This window comes from Anolis carolinensis, chromosome 6, assembly GCF_035594765.1.
Source record: "Anolis carolinensis isolate JA03-04 chromosome 6, rAnoCar3.1.pri, whole genome shotgun sequence".
NCBI lineage: Eukaryota > Metazoa > Chordata > Lepidosauria > Squamata > Dactyloidae > Anolis > Anolis carolinensis.
The window spans coordinates 71,529,906-71,552,258 of NC_085846.1; the positions used below are offsets into that span (position 1 = coordinate 71,529,906).

General features: G+C 39.5%; 1 protein-coding gene across 2 annotated transcripts in view; it reads right to left on the reverse strand.

Moving 5' to 3' along the window:
* cnot10 (CCR4-NOT transcription complex subunit 10) overlaps nucleotides 1–22,353 on the reverse strand; it is a 59,208-nt gene that overhangs the window by 21,960 nt on the left and 14,895 nt on the right. The window contains exons 3-11 of one of the 2 annotated variants that reach the window (XM_003215656.4): nucleotides 15,894–16,000; nucleotides 8,563–8,667; nucleotides 6,949–7,043; nucleotides 4,697–4,858; nucleotides 4,035–4,185; nucleotides 3,238–3,380; nucleotides 2,160–2,246; nucleotides 1,410–1,493; nucleotides 811–928 (exon numbers count right to left, since the gene is read on the reverse strand). In XM_003215656.4, the coding sequence (XP_003215704.1) occupies nucleotides 811–928; nucleotides 1,410–1,493; nucleotides 2,160–2,246; nucleotides 3,238–3,380; nucleotides 4,035–4,185; nucleotides 4,697–4,858; nucleotides 6,949–7,043; nucleotides 8,563–8,584 (862 nt within the window). In that variant the 5' untranslated portion in view covers nucleotides 8,585–8,667; nucleotides 15,894–16,000. The remainder of the gene's footprint in view (nucleotides 1–810; nucleotides 929–1,409; nucleotides 1,494–2,159; nucleotides 2,247–3,237; nucleotides 3,381–4,034; nucleotides 4,186–4,696; nucleotides 4,859–6,948; nucleotides 7,044–8,562; nucleotides 8,668–15,893; nucleotides 16,001–22,353) is intronic. The other variant, XM_062983933.1, reaches the window with a different exon arrangement.

Below are 22,353 nucleotides of genomic sequence, written 5' to 3' on the forward strand. Positions count from 1 at the left end.
TTTTCTCTGTCAGAAAGCCATACTATCTAATGACAATTAAAGATTCATGCACAATTGGAAATATCTCCCATCCTTTACTGTGCATACCAGGCATGTGCAAACTTTGGCCCTCCAGGTGTTTTGTATCTCAATTCCCACAACTCCCTCATGCATGAGGGCATGTTTTGGGGGCAAAATCAGGATTTTGATACAACGTATGGATAAGGCAAAGGTTGTTCCACAGAGGGAGCAAGTACAAGCTCCATCCCAGGAGGCCCACCATTTTTGGCCACCATTTTCTCACCCAAGCAAAAAGGCCAGAAGTGGCATCACAACAGAGAGATTAGAAGAGGTTGGTGCTTCTTTCAGGTTCTCCCAGGACATACTAAGTTCTTGCTGTTCACCACTCTACTCAAAGGAAATCGTTTCTTTTTTGACAAGAATTCAGGTACAGTAATCACACTGACCCATGGATAAGTTGATCCACGTTTTTTGGATTGATTTTTGGACTAAAATTTCTAGATTTACACATGAGTATAGGGTATAAACTGAATGTCTTTGTACGAGGTTGCTTCTTCCTCTTCTCCAAGTACATTGACGTTTATCTGCAAGTTTAAACTGATGCTACTCACTTGCTTATTCAAAAGCCAGAAAAAAGAGTGTATTATGTACAGGAACTGGATACAAATAACACAAGTCCATACTGTGTGGGTATGTTAACCAATAGTTCTATATCCAACACAATGATTTATGCCAATTCAGGAAAATGGAATTTAAATACAAATGGAGGAGTCCCTCATCCCAAAAAGCCCACAGCCAAGCTTATCTTACCTGTCTTCATAAATCCTGGATGTTCAGCTATATTAGAGCTGTTCAACAACTTAACTGCTTTCCGATAATTGCCTCTTAAATACTCAAAGTTGCTTTTCAGAAAAAGGGAAGGAGCAGACTGTGAAGAGCATGAAAGTTGTGGTTAGTGATCCTTTGAAGACAAAAGTTAGAGGGCTGTTAGATACTGCATTCATCTACTTTGTAAACAAGCAGAACTAATCCTACATCCCACAAATAGAAAGAATATCACTAGAAGTCCACCTTACACTAGTTCTCAATATGTAACATGGCACTAAATAACTCACAAAGTCAGTGAACTCTTAGGAACTATCTGAAGCCCTGCATCCTCAGATATTTTTTAGATTAAATTACTATGTACAGTATAGTTATCCAGTTAAAAACAACAGGCAATTGGTCAAAACCAATTTCAAATATACATTTTCCTGGAATACCAAAATGAGGCAACATTATTTTTGCTTTAACATTTCCCTTCAACATCATAACCTGATAATGCCATGATTAAATCAGCAGTTCAGAGGTTTTTTGTTTTTTTTTTAAAAAACCAAATCTATGTGACATAAACAGTCAGGAGTACTCACATTTCCAGCTGTGTTCATAACTGACTTAATCTCTCTCTTACATGCTTTTAGAGACTTCATCTGAATATAGGCTCGCACTTTATACTGTTAAAAACAAATAAGTAATTTCATTATCCAAAATTAAAATTATGACCACTACTCAAAAAATGACATCACTTTGGGTTCCATAATTCAGATACATGTAACAAGTATGGATAATACAACTCAGGCCCCTTCCAGACAGGCCCTATATCCCAGGATCTGATCGCAGGTTTTCTGGATTATATAAGTCCGCACTGCCAGATTATCTGGGATAAACAGAAAACCTAAGATCAGAAAACCTAGGATACAGGGCCTGTCTGGAAGGGCCCTTACTGAGAAAAACCAAAAATCTAAGTATTCCAAATAAAACTAAATCAAGGTGATCCAAGGTTTGAAGGACTGTGCCCTAAGAAATGCTGGTAATTAATAACATTTTATCTGCAAACAAATTAAATGTTCAGATAGACTTTTTCTCCAGATTAAAAAAATATAGAGATGCCATATAAAACAATTTTCTTTATACAACATAATGTTTTTTTAAATTAGAATATATTTCTCAGGGCTGCTTATTTTATTGGTGCGATAGGTTTAAGAAATTGAGAAATCTTGTTGTAAGCCAAACTGTACATGAATATAATTTACTGGCCAGCAGCTAGCTCTGAAATCATAGCAAGTGAAAAAAGTACAAGAGCAATTGCCAGAAGCAGAATCTTGAATATTTAGTCTTACCTGATGTATTTTAGACTTAGCAGCTTCTGTAATGGTTCCGCTTTCAGCTTTATGATTGGATGCTTCCTTACTAGTGTTATTACCTGTCTGATCGCAAATTGAAATGACTCGTCAGTGTTGCAGAATGCATGGAACGCACAATTCCAGAAACATAGTCTCTTGAAAGAGGGCCACTTTATGCTAATGATCTATTTGAAGGCACTGACTTATGAACTATTCCTTCTTTCTCAATAGCAAACAAACAAACAAAAAACATCCGGGCGTCCCCTGGGCAACGTCCTTGCAGACGGCAAATTCTCTCACTCCAGAAGCGACTTGCAGTTTCCCAAGTCGCTCCTGAAAAAAAAAATAGCAAACAGCTGATCATGAAGATCATGAAACAGGCATCTGCAATACTTAAAATTACCAAACATGAATATCCCATTGGCAGGAGGCCACCATACAATTTGGGTATAAAAAAGGAGGGATTTCTATGCCATTTATAACACAGCCCAACCAAAGATAAATTCTTGGCATCTTGGTTTTTAGGCCTGTTCCTGAGTTTATTTGGAGCATTGATTCAGAATCAGCTCTAGTTTCTTAGATATAGTTATCATGATTTTTATGAGTAAGCAGATGAAGACTCGAAGATGGCATATCTCAAAAACTAGAGCTGGTAGGGGAAACTAGAGCCATTTTTGAAGTCAACAGGTCAAATATACCCAGAAACAGGGCTAACCTTTGAAGTACCTCATTGTTTTTAACCTGATGTTTTAATTCTGCGTTGTGTTTTTAACTTATTGTGTATATTTTTTATTGGTTTTGTTTTTGTCCTGATGTTTTATATTTTATCATTGTTTGTATTTTGATTTTGCTGTAAGCCGCCCCGAGTCCCCTTCGGGGGAGATGGAGGCGGGATACAAATAAACTTATTCTTATTCTTATTCTTATTATTATTATCAAAATGTGCGTTGTCCAGTGCAATGCGCTGGTTTACGTGTCTAGTTCTAATCCAAGCTGCACTAAAGCCCATTATCAAAACAGGCCGGGCTTGACAAAACTCAGTTATCACACTGTCACTGTGTTTCCTTAGACTCACCTCATTTCTCCCATTTTTGTTGTTGCCACCTTGTGAAATCATTTTTTCCAATACAGCAAGCAGGTGCAAAGCTTTCTCGGCTTGGCAAGTGAGCAAGTATAGATCCACGAGTAAAAAGCAAACTGCCTGGGCAAACCTCTCCTCTAAAGACAAAGCAAATATTTAGTCTTTGCCTATGGGAGTTCAATACATGGGATGTAACACCCTTTCCGGTGGTGCCAAGTTGCTACCAATATAGATTGACATGTTTGGGGGAAAAATTCTTGTATTTTTTAAAGAATCACTTATGAAATCAAATTTAATTAGATATATCTGGTTTAAAGACTCCTTACAATGCATTAATGCAACAGAATACTGCTCACACCCATAAGCTTTTACAAAGATCTGAACATAAGCATATAAAGATGAGGTAACTTGGCCATCTAACTGCCTATTTGCTTCCATAGCTATGGCATATTTACATGTATTTCAGAAAAAGATGTTTAGAATTCATCTGCTTTTGTTATTGATCAATATTTCTGCAACACATACAGCTTTTTTCCTAAACTGACGATTCTCGCTGAGGTGCAAGTGTCAGTCATAATTTAAATAGACTACATCCAATTTAAGTCCCACCAATTGACGTCAATGGAATTTACATTAAGTAACACAACTTGTTAATTTCAATGGGTCCGCTCTTTTTAGGACTCATAATGGATTGTACCCAGTAAACACAACTGCCGAAGAATAGCTGCTTGCCACCCACCTAGAAGAAGACTGGAATAGACAGGAAGCCTTTTGCTTCCTTATAAACTTACCAAAAGGTTCTATGAATTGGTAAAGCTTCTCTCCAATTACTATTGCTTCTGTGTACTGCCGCAGATGATACAAAATAACAGCTTGATTGTAATACAGCATGCTGTTTTCAACATCATCCAAGCCATCCATTTCCTCAATTGCTGAATGAACCTGAAAAAGAAAGAACTAAAACATTGTCCATACATTTTCTGACAGAAGACAATCAAATAAGAAGAGCCGAGTTACCAGAATGGTTTTACTAATAGGCCTCATACTTCCCAGAACGAACTAATACAAGAAAACAAGGCTGCAGCAATCAGTAGTGATCATTGTTCTGTTCTTAGACTATTGTAGCATAAGGACACAGACGTAGACAAGTAACTATTATTACATTTAATAAATTTTATTTACCTTGAGTATTGCATACTTGATGTTACAGCAAAATGCTGACAGGACATTTTATAACAGAGAATAACTTCTCAGTCTGGTTACAAAGCAAAATTGCAAGAAAACAATACAATAATCTATAAAGTCAAGTTTGTCTTTATCATTCCATTACCTTAAGAGAAAAAATGTCTTCACAGAATTGTGCGTGCTGAGAAACATGTGTGACTATTACAGGGAATTTTAATTACAAACTGGGAAAGGTTACTGCAATTATATATATGCTGCAAAACTATACCTGGTTTTTCAGCTGGTTAAGTGTTTGCTTCAAATTATCGGTTGTTGTCTGATTGCTTTTGCAGAATTCTGTTACAGCCATATTCAAAACTATTTTGTAGTCGTCCTTGTTTATTTCTTGCAAACAGCTAAGATGTTGGAGACAAACATCATAGTTTCCGATCTGTAAGTTAAAATTACAACATTTGAGTCTTGAAAAAAAATGTCAAAGCACTTGCTGTTCATTTACACTGGACTCCCAACAAAGGCAGATCACAAGTGTCTATCACTACCACTGAACACAAGGCTTAGAAAAACAGTTGCTGGTCTGTTGAACCACAGCTTTCCATAACATTCAATTTAGTAAACATGCCCAATAAAGCATGTTTAATCCATCTAAGCTACGTCTTGCCTGTACCCAAACACTACCCCTCTACTCATGTTTCAGCAAAACTATCTTCCCCAGTGGCGAAGTGCGTTAAAGCACTGAGCTGGAGACCGAAAGGTCCCAGGTTCAAACCCCGGGAGCGGCGTGAGCAGCCGCTGTTAGCTCCAGCTCCTGCCAACCTAGCAGTTCGAAAACATGCCAATGTGAGTAGATCAATAGGTACCGCTCCGGCGGGAAGATAACGGTGGTCCATGCAGTCATGCCGGCCACATGACCTTGGAGGGGTCTACGGACAACGCCGGCTCTTCAGCTTAGAAATTGAGATGAGCACCAACCCCCAGAGTTGGTCACGAGTGGACTTAATGTCAGGGGAAACCTTTACCTTTTTATCTCAAGCTAATCTGATCTAAGCCAAAAGTTTCTGGGTGCAGAGCATTAGAGATTTGGTATGCTTTGGCCACAGTGTTATCTCTGCAGAAGGCCGATATAATATTAGCGTTGTATAGACTTTTGAGACTCCAGTGACACAGGAATACAGCAATTACGTTTTTTTTTTTTTACAATATATGACGTCAATAACTGTAGAAAAGGAAAGACAGAAAGATACCTTTTCCATACATTTGCATATCAAGGTCATGCATTTCAAATAATGTTTGACATAAAAAGAAAGCCATGATTTAAAATAAAGTTGACTACTGATAAGATTCTGATAACTGGTGAGATTCTGATAACTGAGGAAATTTATACTACAGTGGTTTACTGTTGTCAAGGAGGGTACATTTTAAATAATCTTATTTGACTAGATTTTTATTTAGAAAACAGTATGCAACACTCCTTATATGTTATCAAACTACACACTGCAGCAGAATATTAGGATTGGCAAAAACTAAACCACATAGGTTAAAGGTTTTCCCCTGACATTAAATCAAGGCAAGTCCGACTCTGGGGTTGGTGCTCATCTCCATTTCTAGGCCAAAGAGCCGGCATTGTCCGTAGACACCTCCAAGGTCATGTGGCTGGCATAGCTGTATGGAGCGCCGTTACCTTCCTGCCAGAGTGGGACCTATTGATCTACTCACATTGCATGTTTTCGAACTGCAGAAGCACAGAGCTAACAGCGGGAGCTCACCCCGCTTCCCGAATTCGAACCACCAGCCGTTCGGTCAGCAAGTTCAGCAGTTCAGCTGTTTAACCCGCTGGGCCACCGGGGGCTCCTAAACCACATATGAACATCAATATACTTACTAAAAAATGTAACTGCACAAGTATGGAACATTTGTCTGTCTTTGCATATGCCATTTTAGTAACAGAAACATAAGAGAAAAGACAGGAACTGTCAAGAAGCAAGAACTAGTAGTTGACAAAGACATCCTCATTAAAAAAAAACCAAAATGTTCTCGGATTAATAACTCAGCATGTGACTGGGATAAGACCTTCCATTAATTTTCAAAAAGCTGTATTGTGTTAGCATATTTGTTTGTACTGTACCTTTGTTATTTAGTGTAGAGGAAGAAAGATGTTGATTTTGAAATAAAATATTCTAATTTAAACTAAAAATTTAAAAAAAAATTAAAAATCTGTAACACACATATATACAGAGACTAATTATAAAAGTCCAGTCACTTAGACCCCATCTACACAGCCATACAAAATCTAAATTATCTGCTTGGAACTGAATTATATGGCATGTAGACTAATATAATCCAACTCAAAGAAGATAATCTGGATTTTATTTGGCTGTGTTAATGGGGACTTAGTGAAACATAAGACATTACTATGATATTTTTATCGTATCAAATAAGGTATTTCCTGAAAGCAGAAAAGAAGATTTGTAACCAGATGTACCTTCTGTTTAACATAACAAAAATGAAGAATTATTGTTTTACCGTAAATGCTTGCAGTGCACTGTTTGATAGCTCCTTCTCTTGATCAGTAATCCCAGAAGAGATACCTGTTCCTTCATGTTTTTCTGTTCCCTGATCTAAGTGAGAAATAATTGAGAAGAAAAAGACAAGAAGATAAAAGAAATCAATGCAGATCTTAAAGGATAATCTTTTACTCTTGTTAGAGAAGATATCACAGTTGGAACATTTTCCCTTTTACTTCACTTTCTTCCTGTCTTCTCTCTCTTAGGCGATCCCTCGTAGTTCGAGGAGGATGGTCCTCCATTTCTTGGAAGACGCCTGTGTGTGATTTTTTTTAAAATGTGTGGAGGTCGGTGCACGGCCGGTCAACACACAGTCTTCACAGATTGAGGTCCCAGCAGTGGTGTGATTAACACGAGAGTGGCTTCTCAGTCTGTTGCAGCCTTCTTCCGCCTTCACAGCCGTTGTAACATGCACCATGTTATCATCCACTTGCTCCGCCGTTGAGGTATTTGGGTCTTCGGATTGTTCTTGGTCTGGATCCTCCCCTGTGGCCACTCCTGGGAGTGTGTGACTCCCGTGGTTGTGCCCACAGGTTCATTGGAACATGCAAGCCCCCTCACCACGTCAAGGTGACAATCAAATAATAATACTAATTATTATTAATTATTATTAATAATAATAATGTACTAAAGAATATTATACATATTCTTTAGTACATTCATGTCGTGTTAGTTAATATATTTCTACACATGTGTATTGTATCATCGAAGACTTAAAAGTGGTGGTGGGGAGGGTATTATACACATTCTTTAGTACATTCATGTACTAAAGAATATGTATAATACCCTCCCCACCACCACTTTTAAGTCTTCGATGATACAATACACATGTGTAGAAATATATTAACTAACACGACTCCGTAACTTACATACCGTACTATATTCTCTCATGTTCCCCATCTTTCCCTTCTTTTTTCCCTTTTGTTTGAGTCATTTTTTAAAAGGAAAATAAAATTTATTTGCCAAAAAAAGAAAAATAAATCATTTGTTAAGAAACAGTTAAAGCAAATTGGATATTTCAAATTGTTCTTGAAAAAGTTTTATTTAAATGGAATGATTTTATTCACTCAATAGATTGTATTCTGAAACCCATTAGGAACTGTAGATTAAATAGATAATTTAAAAAACAAGATACCTTTATCAAGGTGACTACTAAAAGGCAGACCTCGTTGGATAATACAGAACATTGGATAAGCGAGACTCTACTGTTTATGCTTTCTTTAGCAGCGTAGATCCATCTCAACTGCAAATTTAGCCCCTTCTTCCCCTGCCCTCTTTCTTCCAGGCCCTGAAAGGAGAAATCCCCAAACTGTTTTGGACTCCAACTCTCAGCTGCTTGGGGCAATGATCAGGGATTCTGGGAGCTGAAGTCTAAAACACCTGAGCGACCAGGGCTTTAAAGGGACTTGAGATTTCCTTCACTGTTCACTGGCATCCTCTGGAGATTCCAGAGAGAAAGCCAGGCGGAGAGATACTGAAGGGAACTCTGTCACAGTCCCTCTATGAAGGTACCCTTCCGCCGAGGGGCCTGGCCGGCCTGCCTCCGTTGCCGGCTTCGCCTCTTTGTCCTCACCTCCGCCTCTGTCCGCCGCCATGGGGTTGCTATACAGCCTTCTGCCGAGAGCTGCGGCCTGGACGGACTCCACGAAAAGGCCTCCCGCGCCTCACAAGCCTCCGCCTGAGGGAAAAGCGAGGAGACGGGAATCAAACAAGCCAATTTCGCCCCCTCAGCTCCTGACCCGGAGTTGTTTCTTCTTCTCCTTCCGGTTTGGGGAAACGGGAGCTTCTCTAGCACCGAACGCCTGTTCTCACTGTTCTCAACGCAGGGAGCGTCACGTGCGTAAAACCTGCAGTGGGCGGAGCTAGCTTTCAAAGCTTTGGTAGGCGCCACCGCAGGGAGAAGAGAGGAGTGACCCGGATGACAGTAAATTAGGCCTGGGTAAACTTGGGCCCTCCAAGGGTTTGGGACTCCAAATCCCACAATTCCTAACAGCCAGTAAGCCACGCATGGGCAACCTTGGGCCCTTCAGGTGTTTTGGACTTCAACTCCCACAATTCCTGGCCTCAGGCCCTTTCCTTTCCCCCCTCAGCCGCTTAAGCGATGGACAATACCAGCTCTTTGGCTTAAAAATGGAGATGAGAATCAACCCTTAAAGTTGGACACAACTAGACTTAAATAAAAGGTAAAGGTTTTACCCTGACATTATAGTTATTTATTTACAATGTATATCCCACTTTTCTCCCCACTGGGGATTCAAAGCGGCCAACAACAAGGCATAAAACATACAAGGTACATTGGGATAAAGAGGTAGTCATAATTAAAAAATAACAATTGAAACCTAATCAAGCAGTTTGACCACAACAGAACATGTTACAAATTAAAATCCATTCAACACTTTAGATATACAGTAGAGTCTCACTTATCCAACGTAAATGGGCCGGCAGAACGTTGGATAAGTGAATATGTTGGATAATAAGGAGAGATTAAGGAAAAGCCTATTAAACATCAAATTAGGTTATGATTTTACAAATTAAGCACCAAAACATCATGTTAGACAACAAATTTGACAGAAAAAGTAGTTCAATACATGATAATGTCATGTAGTAATTACTGTATTTACTAATTTAGCACCAAAATATCATGATGTATTGAAAACATTGACTACAAAAATACGTTGGATAATCCAGAACGTTGGATAAGCGAGTGTTGGATAAGTGAGACTCTACTGTAGTTAAAACTAAATAAACACAAACCGAAGCCATTATCTGTCCCAACTGCAACTTGTACGTAAAGGTATTGCACACAAATGGTTAAGCCCAAATGTTACTATGGCGCCTATTGCTCTTGCATTATTCTTCATCGGAGGCCTGATTCCAGAGAAATGTTTTTTCTGGCACCTGAAAGTTAGTTATTCTGATGTCTTTCAGAAAAGAGTTCCAGCCACAGAGCAACCACCAAAAAGGCCCTCTCTCTTGTTCTCACCAACCATATTAAAGACCTTGTAAAACTGCAACTACCATGATTTCATAGCATTTAGCCATGGCACTTACAGTGGTCTCAAACTGAAAAAATTCTACAGTGTAGATGCATCCTTCACCTAAATCAAACCTCAAGCCTCCTATTGGGGGAGGAGGAGAATTGTATTTTATATGCCAAAGCTCAGCCCAGGGACATATGTAATATGCAACATATGTGAGTGGATCAGAAAAAGTTGCCTTTTGGGACTACAGCTCTCAACAGCCCTGAGTGACTATGGAATTGTAATCACAAAAATAGATCTTGAAAGTTGTGGCACCTTCCCACTGTATTTGGAAGCCTTTAAAGGGGGATTTGTGGGATCAGTCCAGGCTCCTACTCCTTGAGAGCCTTTTATATGAGGTTGTCTTACTTTAGCCTTATTATTATTATTATTATTATTATTATTATTATTATTTCTATCCTGCTTTTTGATGGCAAGACATGATTCACTAGAAAAGACAAAGTGTAATGATTTGAGTATCAGACTACAACACTATTCACTGCTTGATCTTTAAAGTCCACTGGATGACCTTGGGCAGGTCACATGCTCTCAGCCCCAGAAGCCTTGTGACATGGTCAGCATAAGTCAGAAACAACTTGGAGGCACACAACAACAACATGGTTCAAGTTAGTAGGAAACAAAAGAGGAAGACTACATTTCAGATGGATAGACTCAAGGAAGACATGTGTTAAGGAGCTACAGCCGTTGCTTACCAGAATAGTCGGTGGCAGTCCAAGGTTGTCACAGAGACAGTACACACATAAGAGAATCCCAGAGTCCAGTCTAGAGTGGCAAACACACAAGGCTCACCAACTATGCAGGCTGGTCCTTCACCATGGGCACAGACCAGTGGTTCTCAACCTGTGGGTCCCTAGATGTTTTGGCCTTCAACTCCCAGAAATCCTAACAGCTGGTAAACTGTCTGGACTTTCTGGGAGTTGTAGGCCAAAACACCTGGGGACCCACAGGTTGAGAGCCACTGGTTCAGACTCTGCTGCTGGGAGGAAGCCTCTTCCTCTGGCCTCATGGTCCTGATACTATGTGAATCTGTAAAACTTGACTACTGATAGTGTGAATCAGGGTGTATCTATACTGTAGAATTAATGCGGTTTGATACCACTTTAACTGCAATGGCTCAATGCTATCGAATCCTGGGACTTAAGAGCCCCACGAGGGTTTTAGCCTTCTCTGCCAAAGCCTGCTGATGCCTCACTAATCTACAAGATCCTAAAGCATTGAGCCATGGCAGTTAGTGGTGCCAAACTGCATTAATTCTATAGTGTAGATGCACCTTTAGAGGGCTCTCATTTATGTGGTCACCATAAGCTGAAGTTGATGACAACTAACCACAACAAAAAGGGGATTAAACAAAGTCATAGAGGGTAAAGCTGTCCCTGTATGTATCAATCATGATGATGCCGCAGCAAGCTACTTCCACTATCAGAGACTGGACGTCACTCCATGTATTATGGCCACTTATGCACCATTAATGCTTGATAATACCTGCAAAATGTAATAACTGGGTAAGATATCCTTACTAAGGTTCTGAAAAAAGTGCAGAGAAAGAGCTGACTCATGAAACTGGCTGGACTGTTTTAGCTGTTTCTATTGTGTTAAAAGTGTTTTTCCACTAGGTGGCATCATGCTGCAGGTTAGTACGCATTTTTAATTTTAAAAAGTCCTCTGAATAGCACATTTATCTGGATAGAATGTTATTTTCATGCAACAAAATGTATCCTTTCACCTACATCATTGATGGGGGTATTTTGGCTTTGCAGATGTGGATCTGCAGCTCCTTATTATTAGCTATCCTGGCAAAGGGTGATGGTAAGTTAGCAGGAAACTGTTAATGAGTTTAGTGGAACATTAATAAACTGTAAAATCTTCTTCAATTGCAATTAGTAGAAAAGAATAAGGAAAATAAGTTGTCATTTAAATTTATATTAGATACTGGATAAAATCCTTGTCAGAATTAAGCTGAAAAGTATGTACCACCAGTGATCTAACGTCTGCCTCTACTCTCCCCCTTGTTTTAGCTTTGGAAAGAATGCGTTTTTGAAAACCACATTTCTCATTCACCTCAATAAACTGCTCTCACGTTCTTTAATGTTCTCTCTCCTTTATCTCCTTCCCCTTTGTTTCACTTACTGGTTCCCAGTGGATCCCCCCAATAATCACAGGGTTCCAAGTTATGTTTCCTTGGGCAAATGTACTGATACAACCCTTTTAAAGCTGGTCTTAAAGCATTAAAATGTAATACCTTGGAATTAACTATCATTTTCCAGTCACAAACAAGACAAGTTTTATGGATTTAGTGGCATAAACATGATAGGTTCCCAACCCTGGGTGTGGTAAAATACTGCAAAAATCCTTGAGACTTACATTTTAAATAAAGAACCATCTTGGAAAGGTAAACTGTTTAAGCTTCCTACAATTGCCTCTCATTTAATTAATTAATAACCTAACCCAAACATTATGCTAATGTTGACATTCCAGCTCAAATCAATCACTTCATTTTTTAAATTATTTACCCTTTTATCTTTAAACAATTCCAAGTTAATTTATTTTAGTTTTTATCCCCATTCTAATCTATACATTGAAACACATACAGTATATGCACAGCACTTTGGTATATTTAATAGTAATATAGGAAATGAGATTTCTGCAGGCATAGTCTATCATACAAGCTACAGTAATTCCTCTTTTTCACACGATCATATTACTATTCCTTTGGGTTGCCTTTCACCTTTCAAACACTGCCTCTCCTGTCAGGCTTGTTCTGGCAAAGTAATTTCAGAGAAAAAAATTGGGCCTGTCAGCAGACACCTGTATGATCCAACTAACCTCAGCTTTACAAATGTACAGTTGTCCCTCCATATTTGTGGATGTAACTTTTACGGAGTTGATTATTTATTGATTTGATTAATATGATCTCTAGGTTGTGGCAGAAGTTTAACCATAGAGTTGTATCAGAGAACTTAGAGATTCTGAGCAAGTTCTTCTCTTGGGTAACAAAAATAATATTTAAAAAAATCCCATTTTCACATTTTCATAAGGGTCCTGCAACCTAACTGTAGCAAATGGAGATGGAGATGTTGGCAAGCTGGAATGTGTCCAGAGGAGGGCGACTAAAATGATCAAGGGTCTGGAGAACAAGCCCTATGAGGAATGGCTTAAAGAACTGGGCATGTTTAGCCTGCAGAAGAGAAGGCTGAGAGGAGACATGATAGCCATGTATAAATATATGAGGGGAAATCATAGGGAGGAGGGAGCAAGTTTGTTTTCTGCTGCCCTGGAAACTAGGATGCAGAACAACAGCTTTAAACTACAGGAACGGAGATTCTACCTGAACGTTAGGAAGAACTTCCTCACTGTGAGAGCTGTTCAGCAGTGGAACTCTCTGCCTTGGAGTGTGGTGGAGGCTCCTTCTTTGGAGGCTTTTAAGCAGAGGCTGGATGGCCATCTGTCGGGGGTGCCTTCAATGTGATTTTCCTACTTCTTGGCAATTGGACTAGATGGCCATTGAGGTCTCTTCCAACTCTATGATTCTATGATTCTATGAAATGTAGGAAAGCTGATAGTACTTCTAAGTATTTATTTAAAACATATCCCACATTTTTACGCCCCCCAGGTAGTTATAAATAGAATAAAATATGCATTAGAAATAAAATCTTAAGACATAACAGAAATAAAAATGCAACAATCAGACACCCAACTAGTTAGGGGTCCCCCCTTCCAGCAGCAGCCTTGAGTTCCTATATTGGCAAAAAGGAATAAATATTAAGTACATAAAGAGATTATGAAGTGATTAAAAGTTTTGCCTCTGAATAAAGAACTGAGACTGAACAAATCCTTGCCTGGGGAGTTCCACTAGAAGTCGCTATAAAACTCTTCTCTTGTATCCTTGCCAGATATAGATGTACATGTTTTGAACTACTAAACAATCATTATGAAATTTAAAGGACAAATTACTTTGTAAATTAAAGGCTTCTGCTTTCTATTTCAACAAATATAGGCAGCTAATTATACATGTGCACCCCTGGCTGGAATAAGCACATTTGTTTAGGTGTAAATACAGAATGACTGAGAAATTTCATATTGTATCTCTGCTTTGCATTAGCTTTTGAATGTATGTGTCATGTGGGAGAAAAGGGCGGGGAAAGGGAGTTAAGAAATAAACATCTCACAATGTCACAAATCCAATTAATAGTGACAAGGCTAGTAAAGTCAAGTGAGTAACGTTGGCTAAAAGCAGCTTTGTGTTTGGCATCTCACTAGAGATTGCTAGAGACCAGCTGTACAAAGGTGGATGGAACACTAGTTTTTGGGGTATACCATACTATGTCCCCGTACCTTTTCTAGCATACACCTGTGATGGAGAGGAGGAAGAAATCCAGCCCCACAGAAACAAAATATCTATTCCTGCTGTGTTTGAGCTAGAAAGCAGAATTAATGTCTGGGTGTAGTCAGTCATAACCACAAGACAGCTCAGATTTAAAGGGAGCTTTAGGCAAAGCTCAGCTAATAACCCTGGAAGAGGCAGTTCTTGACCATATGTCTAATTTGGAAAATCACTCTGTTCTGATATTTCAATTTCTCTTTCCCTAAAGAAAAATACATTTGGCCTGACTGAAATAAGGCAATTTAAATAATTAATAATGTTCCACAATTGCTTTTAATAAGCATTGTGTGTTGGGAAAGAAGGGGATCAAAACTGGCTCCAGAACAAGGTGTCCACAAAACGCACCTCCTCCCCATGCATCAAGCCAGCAATAGCATGTTTTTAAAAAAACTTCACCAGAAAGTCAGGGATAAGGTAGATAATGTGTTGTAGCTGGATTAGAGTATATGTCATGCAGGGCTCAAAATCAGGATGGATGCTGAAACATGTTTGGCTGGAAAGTAAACAACGACTCCATTGGAGAAGAAAACACATCATTCCCAAGGTAATGCTTGCTTTTAATTTTATTTCTTGTCCCTTGCTATTGTCAAGTGCTGAAACCAAACTGACATGGATATATCTACATCAGTGCATCTTAGCAGACCAATTACAAAAATCCCTCTGCGTTTTGGGCTGGATGTTTAGCCACAGATGCTGCAATTTCTTGGTTTAGGTTCTGATCCACAATCCACAGATAATGTGGCCACCATTCCAGCCTTAAACCAGGGCTGGGGTGTTTGTGTAAGCACTGCACAGCAAAATAGGCTTCTTTGAATCCACTTCTAAACTGGATTACAGTGTCTGTGTAGAACCACCCCATTTCGTATATCACCCTTCCATGATTCTGCAAATATCTGGATTCAATCATGTAAGGCTTGAAAATATTCAAAAACAAATCCAAAAAGTAAAGCTTGATTTTGTCACTCTATATAAGGGATATATATAGTCTGTCACTATGTAGGGACTTGAACATCCATGGGTTTTGAAGCCAAATACCGGTGGAGATACCAAGGGCCTATGGGCTTAATTTGGTATTAACAAAAGCATTATGAAATATTATTCATGATGTTTTTCTGGAAGAGTTAATCAGCAGTACACCTCCACAAATCACTTACATATCTGGGTAATATAATCTGTGTTGCACTGCATTATGGAAGCAATTGCATCCCATTTTCAGACTGTTTATACTTAAGATTAAAAATATTGAGGCTCATGTCTGGTCAGTACTCTGAGTAGAAAGCCTTGTTTCCTAATCCCAGATAATGCTGAATATCACAATAGTCCATAGGGAAAGCATACAACTCTCTTTCTGTGGCCGTGGCAAAAGTTCAAGACCCATCAAAAGATGGAAAGGCCCTTTCACCAAGAGGCTAAGCCCCCCCCCCCCTTGCATGACATGAACAAAATGATGTTAGTAAAAATACTTACCTGATTTATACATACATAGAGTAAGTAGAAATATGTAGAAATACCTCAGGTATAAATTCAGGACAGGTTTGGAACCAAAATTATGGATTTTGATATAATCCATAGATAAGTCGAGGATAATTCTGTAGAGAGAGAAAAGATCCAATGTAACCAGAGGGACAGCTGCCTCTAGCCAAAACCAAAGTCTTTTCCTATCCAGGCATTCAAAAAAGGCAGAAGTGGCATAGAGAGTAAAGGGAGTTGGTGCTTCTTTTAGGTTCTCCAAGAACAGATGAAGCTGTCATCTTTCATCACTCTACTCAGAGATTATTCCTTTTTTGATCAGCATTGAAGTACAGTACGTACATTGATCCACTAGGTACCTGTCCTGAACTAGGTTTCTGTGTCAATTTTTTGCCTAAAATTTCTAGACTTACACGTATATTGTAATGAAATTATGTAACACAATGATTATGGCTGGGCTAGTTGTGAGCCAATGGTGTAATTGTTTGAATGTTGGACTACAACCCCAGGAGACCAGATCTCAGCCATGGAAGCCACTTAGGTAAGCTTGGACAAGTCACATTCTCACAGTCTAAAAGAAAGGCAGTAGGAAACATCTTCTGAATAAATGTTGTTCATCAAACTCTATGACAGGTTTGCCATCTGTCAGAGTTGACTACAAGGCACACAATAATAAACTTCTTTAAGAAAGCAAAGTTAAAAAATAAAATTAGTTATTTTTAGAAGGGCTGAACCAACACTTAAAATATTGATTAACTATATTATTTTCATGTATGTGCTTATCTAACTCAAAAAATATTAAGGTTTCAATTGCATTGGTCTAATAATTTTGAATCTAAACTCACAGATTATTTATTTATTGCATTTATATATTTATGCAATAAATTACTAAACAAACTAAAACTTAAATAGATAAGGCATGTTGCCATGTGTACCTTAACAACTGCAGAAAACAAATATTCATATGACTGTGAAACTCATTATAAAACTGCCAGCAGCTAAATTTAACAGTGGTAATATTTGACCCTTATGTGAAAATAAATCAAGAAATAAAAGCTGTTTCTGTCTTAGCAACAATCATGCTTTTATAACTTTCTGCTGATATTCAGCCAAAGGGTGTGACTGGTGTATAAAATATCCAGGATTGTATTATGAATTTTTAAACTAAAAATTAATAAATTAATATAATCCTATTTGGTTTGAGATCTAGAGCTCTGAAAAAAACTAATTACGCTCATAACAAAATTTGGCTGTTGAAAGCTATTAATAAGGACTGCATACAATTTTGTTGGAAAATATTCCACCCACATATACCATAGTATGAATTTGACAGCATTTTAGTTCAGTTCTTGATTTAATTCTAATTATTCTCAAATAGAGTTGAACAACTTAATAAATGGGATTGATCTAAAGGCTTTATCCCACTAGCCTGTTGTCTCACAACAATTTCATTGTTTAAGCAAATTGAGACCTACCAGCATCAAAACAATAACTTCAATGCCTTTTCTGCAATAGCGCTATTGTGCCACTTCGGCAATGCACATTCCCGCAGTCAGTCTTCTGCACTGCCTCTCTTGATCTTGCCTTCCTATCCATGTCAACTGTACATAGTTGATGCATTCTGTTTATTTTTTTCATTTTTATGCCATAGTCATGCAACTGCATAATTTTAATGCTTCTTGCAAATGGAGGGTATTGTTATAATTTCAGAATTCTGTCCCCACCCAAACAAATTAAAACTAAAATAAAATCTGAGAACAGAGTAAAGCATCATGACTTCACCCTGCTTGGGGATAGTGAGGGAAAGTAAAGGAGAACCACATTTACTCATAGCACAAGACTGCCAGAATACCCAGACAGCACTGGAATGAAACAACCACAACAGAAAAAAAGAGTTGAGTAGCAACACAGAACAAAACCTATTCAAATGTGCAACAAGGCTATCATATGATAAAATCCTAAATGCTGATTAATCAGAAATATATTCAATGAAATTTCTCTACGTGGGACTAGCAATTAGATTTAGACTGTCAATATTTTAAGGCATGACTTATACAATACATAACAACAAAGAGATCCAACAGCTAATTGATAAAAAAAGGAAAGCCTTCCAAACATGGCAGAGAGACACCAACTGTGCTGCCAAGAAAAAGATCTATGCCAGTGCAAAAGCTGAGGTCCAAAGAAGGACCAGAAAACTCAAGAACATCTGGTGGACAAAGAAGGCTGAAAAAATCCAACACCTTGCAGATACCCATGACGCTCAGGGATTTTTCAAAGCCACAAAGATCATCTATGGACCAAGAAACCATGGCATGCAGCCTCTATGCTCATCAGATGGAACCAAAATTCTGAAGGACAAAACATCAATTGCACTACGTTGGAAAGAGCACTACCAGAACCTGCTGAATCGCAGCTCCAATGTGGCCGAAGAGACCCTCTCACAAATCCCGCAACAACAAACCAGGGATGAGCTTGCAGCACTGCCTAGTTTGGAAGAAGTCAGCAATGCCATCAGCCAACAAAAAAACAACAAAGCCAGCGGACCTGATGGGATTCCTGCTGAAATCTTCAAAGAGGGTGGACCTGAGCTGATACAACAACTCCACCAGCTCATTGAAAAGGTGTGGATGACTGAGAAAATCCCAGCTGACTTCAAGGATGCCACCATCATCACCCTTTTCAAGAAAGGGGACAGAACAGACTGCGGGAACTATCGTGGTATCTCCCTTCTAACCTCAGCCGGGAAAATCCTCGCAAGAATCCTTGCAAACCGCCTTCTCCCTGTTTCAGAAGACACCCTCCCAGAATCCCAGAATGGCTTCCGCCCTTCCAGAGGAACAGTGGACATGATCTTCACTGCACGACAGCTCCAAGAAAAATGCAGGGAACAAAACCAACCTCTGTACATGGCATTCATTGACCTTGCAAAGGCATTTGACACAGTGAATCGCAGCGCTCTCTGGACCATCCTCCAAAAAATCGGGTGCCCTGACAAATTTGTGAACATTCTGCGGCTCCTCCATGATGACATGATGGCAACAGTCTTGGACAGCAACGGCTCCCAAAGTGACCCATTTAAGGTGGAATCAGGTGTCAAGCAGGGATGTGTTATTGCCCCCACCTTATTTTCCATCTTCATCGCTATGATACTTCACCTTGTTGATGGGAAGCTTCCCACCGGAGTGGAAATCATCTATCGGACAGATGGCAAGCTATTTAACCTCAGCAGACTGAAAGCCAAAACCAAGGTCACCACAACATCTGTTATAGAACTCCAATATGCTGATGACAACGTAGTCTGTGCGCATTCAGAAGAAGACCTACAAGCCACTTCCAACAGGCACCAGATAATCCCTCTGCAAAGCCAGGAATACAGCTTAACGGTGTAACATTAGAAAACGTTGACCATTTCCGCTACCTTGGCAGCCACATCTCCACAAAAGTCAACATCGACACTGAAATACAACACCGCCTGAGCTCTGCGAGTGCAGCATTTTTCCGTATGAAGCAGAGAGTGTTTGATGATTGGAACATCCGTAGAGATACCAAGGTGCTTGTTTATAAAGCCATTGTCCTCCCAACCCTGCTCTCCACCTGCGAAACTTGGACTGTGTACAGACGTCACACCAAACTCCTGGAGTGTTTCCATCAGCGTTGCCTCAGGAAAATCCTGCAAATCTCTTGGGAAGACAGGCGGACAAATGTCAGCGTGCTGGAAGAAGCAAAGACCACTACATTGAAGCGATGCTCCTACGCCATCAACTCCGCTGGACTGGCCACGTTGTCCAAATGCCCGATCACCGTCTCCCAAAGCAGTTACTCTACTCCGAACTCAAGAATGGGAAACGGAATGTTGGTGGGCAGGAAAAGAGATTTAAAGATGGGCTCAAAGCCAACCTTAAAAACTGTGGCATAGACACTGAGAACTGGGAAGCCCTGGCCCTTGAGCGCTCTAATTGGAGGTCAGCTGTGACCAGCAGTGCTGTGGAGTTCGAAGAGGCACGAACGGAGGGCCTATGGGTGAAACGTGCCAAGAGGAAGGAGCGTCAAGCTAACACCGACCGGGACCGCCTTCCACCTGGAAACCGATGTCCTCACTGCAGGAGAATATGCGGGTCAAGAATCGATCTCTTCAGCTACCTAAGAACCCACCCCCAAAATGGAAGACAATCGTCCTCAAGCTATGAGGGATCACCTAAGTAAGTAAGGCTTTGGATGAGCGCAGGAAGTATGCATCTTAATTTTGCGGTGATCCCTCCGCTCACTAAGACCACAAGTCACACTAAGGCTGCTTCTACACAGCTATTCAAACTGGAACAGGACATGGATTAAGAGACCCTGTTCCCTCTGGAGAGCCTACACAGGCACCTCAGTAACCGACTGAAAGCTGAGACAGTAGCCACAAAGATCTTTTAATCTTCCTATTAATCTGCTGATTGAAGATTAATGAGATCTAAGAATTTTTTTCCTGCCTCATACAGTGAGATGCACTGATAAGAAGCAGCCTGTTAATGAGGATCAATGCTAGACCAGAGTAGTATATTCCCAGAATCAGGCTGCCTGTTTGACCTGGGCCCCATCTATACACTGCCATATAATGCAGTTTCAGAATGCGGATTAACTGTGTTTGAACTGCGTTAACTGGTAGTGTAAACTCATATAATCCAGTTCAGTGCAATTCATTCTGAATTATATGAGTCTACACTGACCATATAATGGAGTTCCAAACTGCTTTATGTGGCATTATAGGGTAGTGTAGCTGGAGCCCTGGATATAACACCAAGAGTCACTGTGTTCTGAAATAAGTCCCTTTAAATATTTATAACAACTCGAATTAATGTTTTCTCTGAGTTACAATGCAAAACAAACTGTTTAATGTCGTTTCCCCCCCGCTTTTATACAATATATCTTATGTTGAAGACAATAATATCCCACAAGCATCACTGCTTCACTAGATTTCTCGATATTTCTATGGAATTATCATCAAAATCTAGAGTTTGGATTTTTATTTTAGGAATAATTTTTATTAACAAGAATTTCAGTACATTCTTGTTAATAAAAAAGGATAAAATACTTCCTTTTATGTTGCCAGAATACTGTAAAATGCTGGCCAGCATTACAAAACAACCTAAATAGTGAGATCAAATATGTACTCTGTAAGTGTAACTAAAAATAATAAAAATTGTTGCAGTTACAGTTATGCTGCAAAAGGGAGTTATGGTATCTCCTCCTTATGTCAGCCATCATGTAACTTACTTGTCCTTATTAAAAGTTAAGGTTTCCCCTGACGTTAAGTCCAATCGTGATTGACTCTGGGGGTTGGTGCTCATCTCCATTTCTAAGCCGAAGAGCCGGCGTTGTCCATAGACATCTCCAGGTCATGTGGCCGGCATGACTGCATGGAGCGCTGTTACCTTCCCGCTGGAGCGGTACCTATTAATCTACTCACATTTACATGTTTTCAAACTGCTAGGTTGGCAGGAGCTGGGGCTAACAGCGGGCGCTCATTCTGCTCCCGGGATTTTAACCTGGCACCTTTTGGTCCGCAAGTTCAGCAGCTCAGCGCTTTAACATACTGTGCCATCAGGGGCCCTTAGTTACTGCAAAAAGGGATAAACTGAAACTTGTTTACAAATAACTTCAAACTGCTGCCCACTTCACAGAAGCAATAAAAGTTCTTCCGTGCTAATGAATCTAAAGCAATAGCGAGTCTTGTGACACCTTAAAGCCTAATTATAATTAATGAAGCTGCCAGATTTGATAGATATGGATCCAATCAAATGTATTCATACGCTGGCTGTTCCTTTAATATTTTGGGTTCTGTTTTTCAGTATCTAAATAAAGATTGGAAAAAAACAAGAATTGCCCCAAGGCTGGGTTGGATCTCCAGTGGCCAAATCCTTTTGCGTGTATTGCAAATTTGAGGTGGGGATGCAGGAATAAGGACACAAAGTCATCTTTGTTTTTTGCATCTTTATATCTTTTATGAATATACCCAGCCTGCACCCAAAAGAACACAGTTAAGTAAAAAATGTATTACAATGAGAGCTGTAGCTTGGTTGTAGAACAAATGCAGCTTGGAAAAAAATAATATGGCATAGGTGAATCTGGAGTTAAAGGAAGCAAAAAATCAATTGCTAAGTGTTATTGCAGGCTTTCATGGCTGGAATCATAGGACTGTTGTGTGTTTTTCGGGCTGTATGGCCATGTTCCAGAAGTATTCTCTCCTGATGTTTTGCCCACATCTATGGCATCCTCAGAGGTTGTGAGGTATATGGCAGGCATCCACACAACCTCTGAGGATGCCTGCCATAGATGTGTGCAAAACGTCAGGAGATAATACTTCTGGAACATGGCCATACAGCCCGAAAAACACACAACAACCCAATTGTTAAGCATTAGGAAAAAAAGAAGACACCAGAGAGAAAGAGGAGCTGGGAACAGACGAGATAGATACTTGATGAAAAAA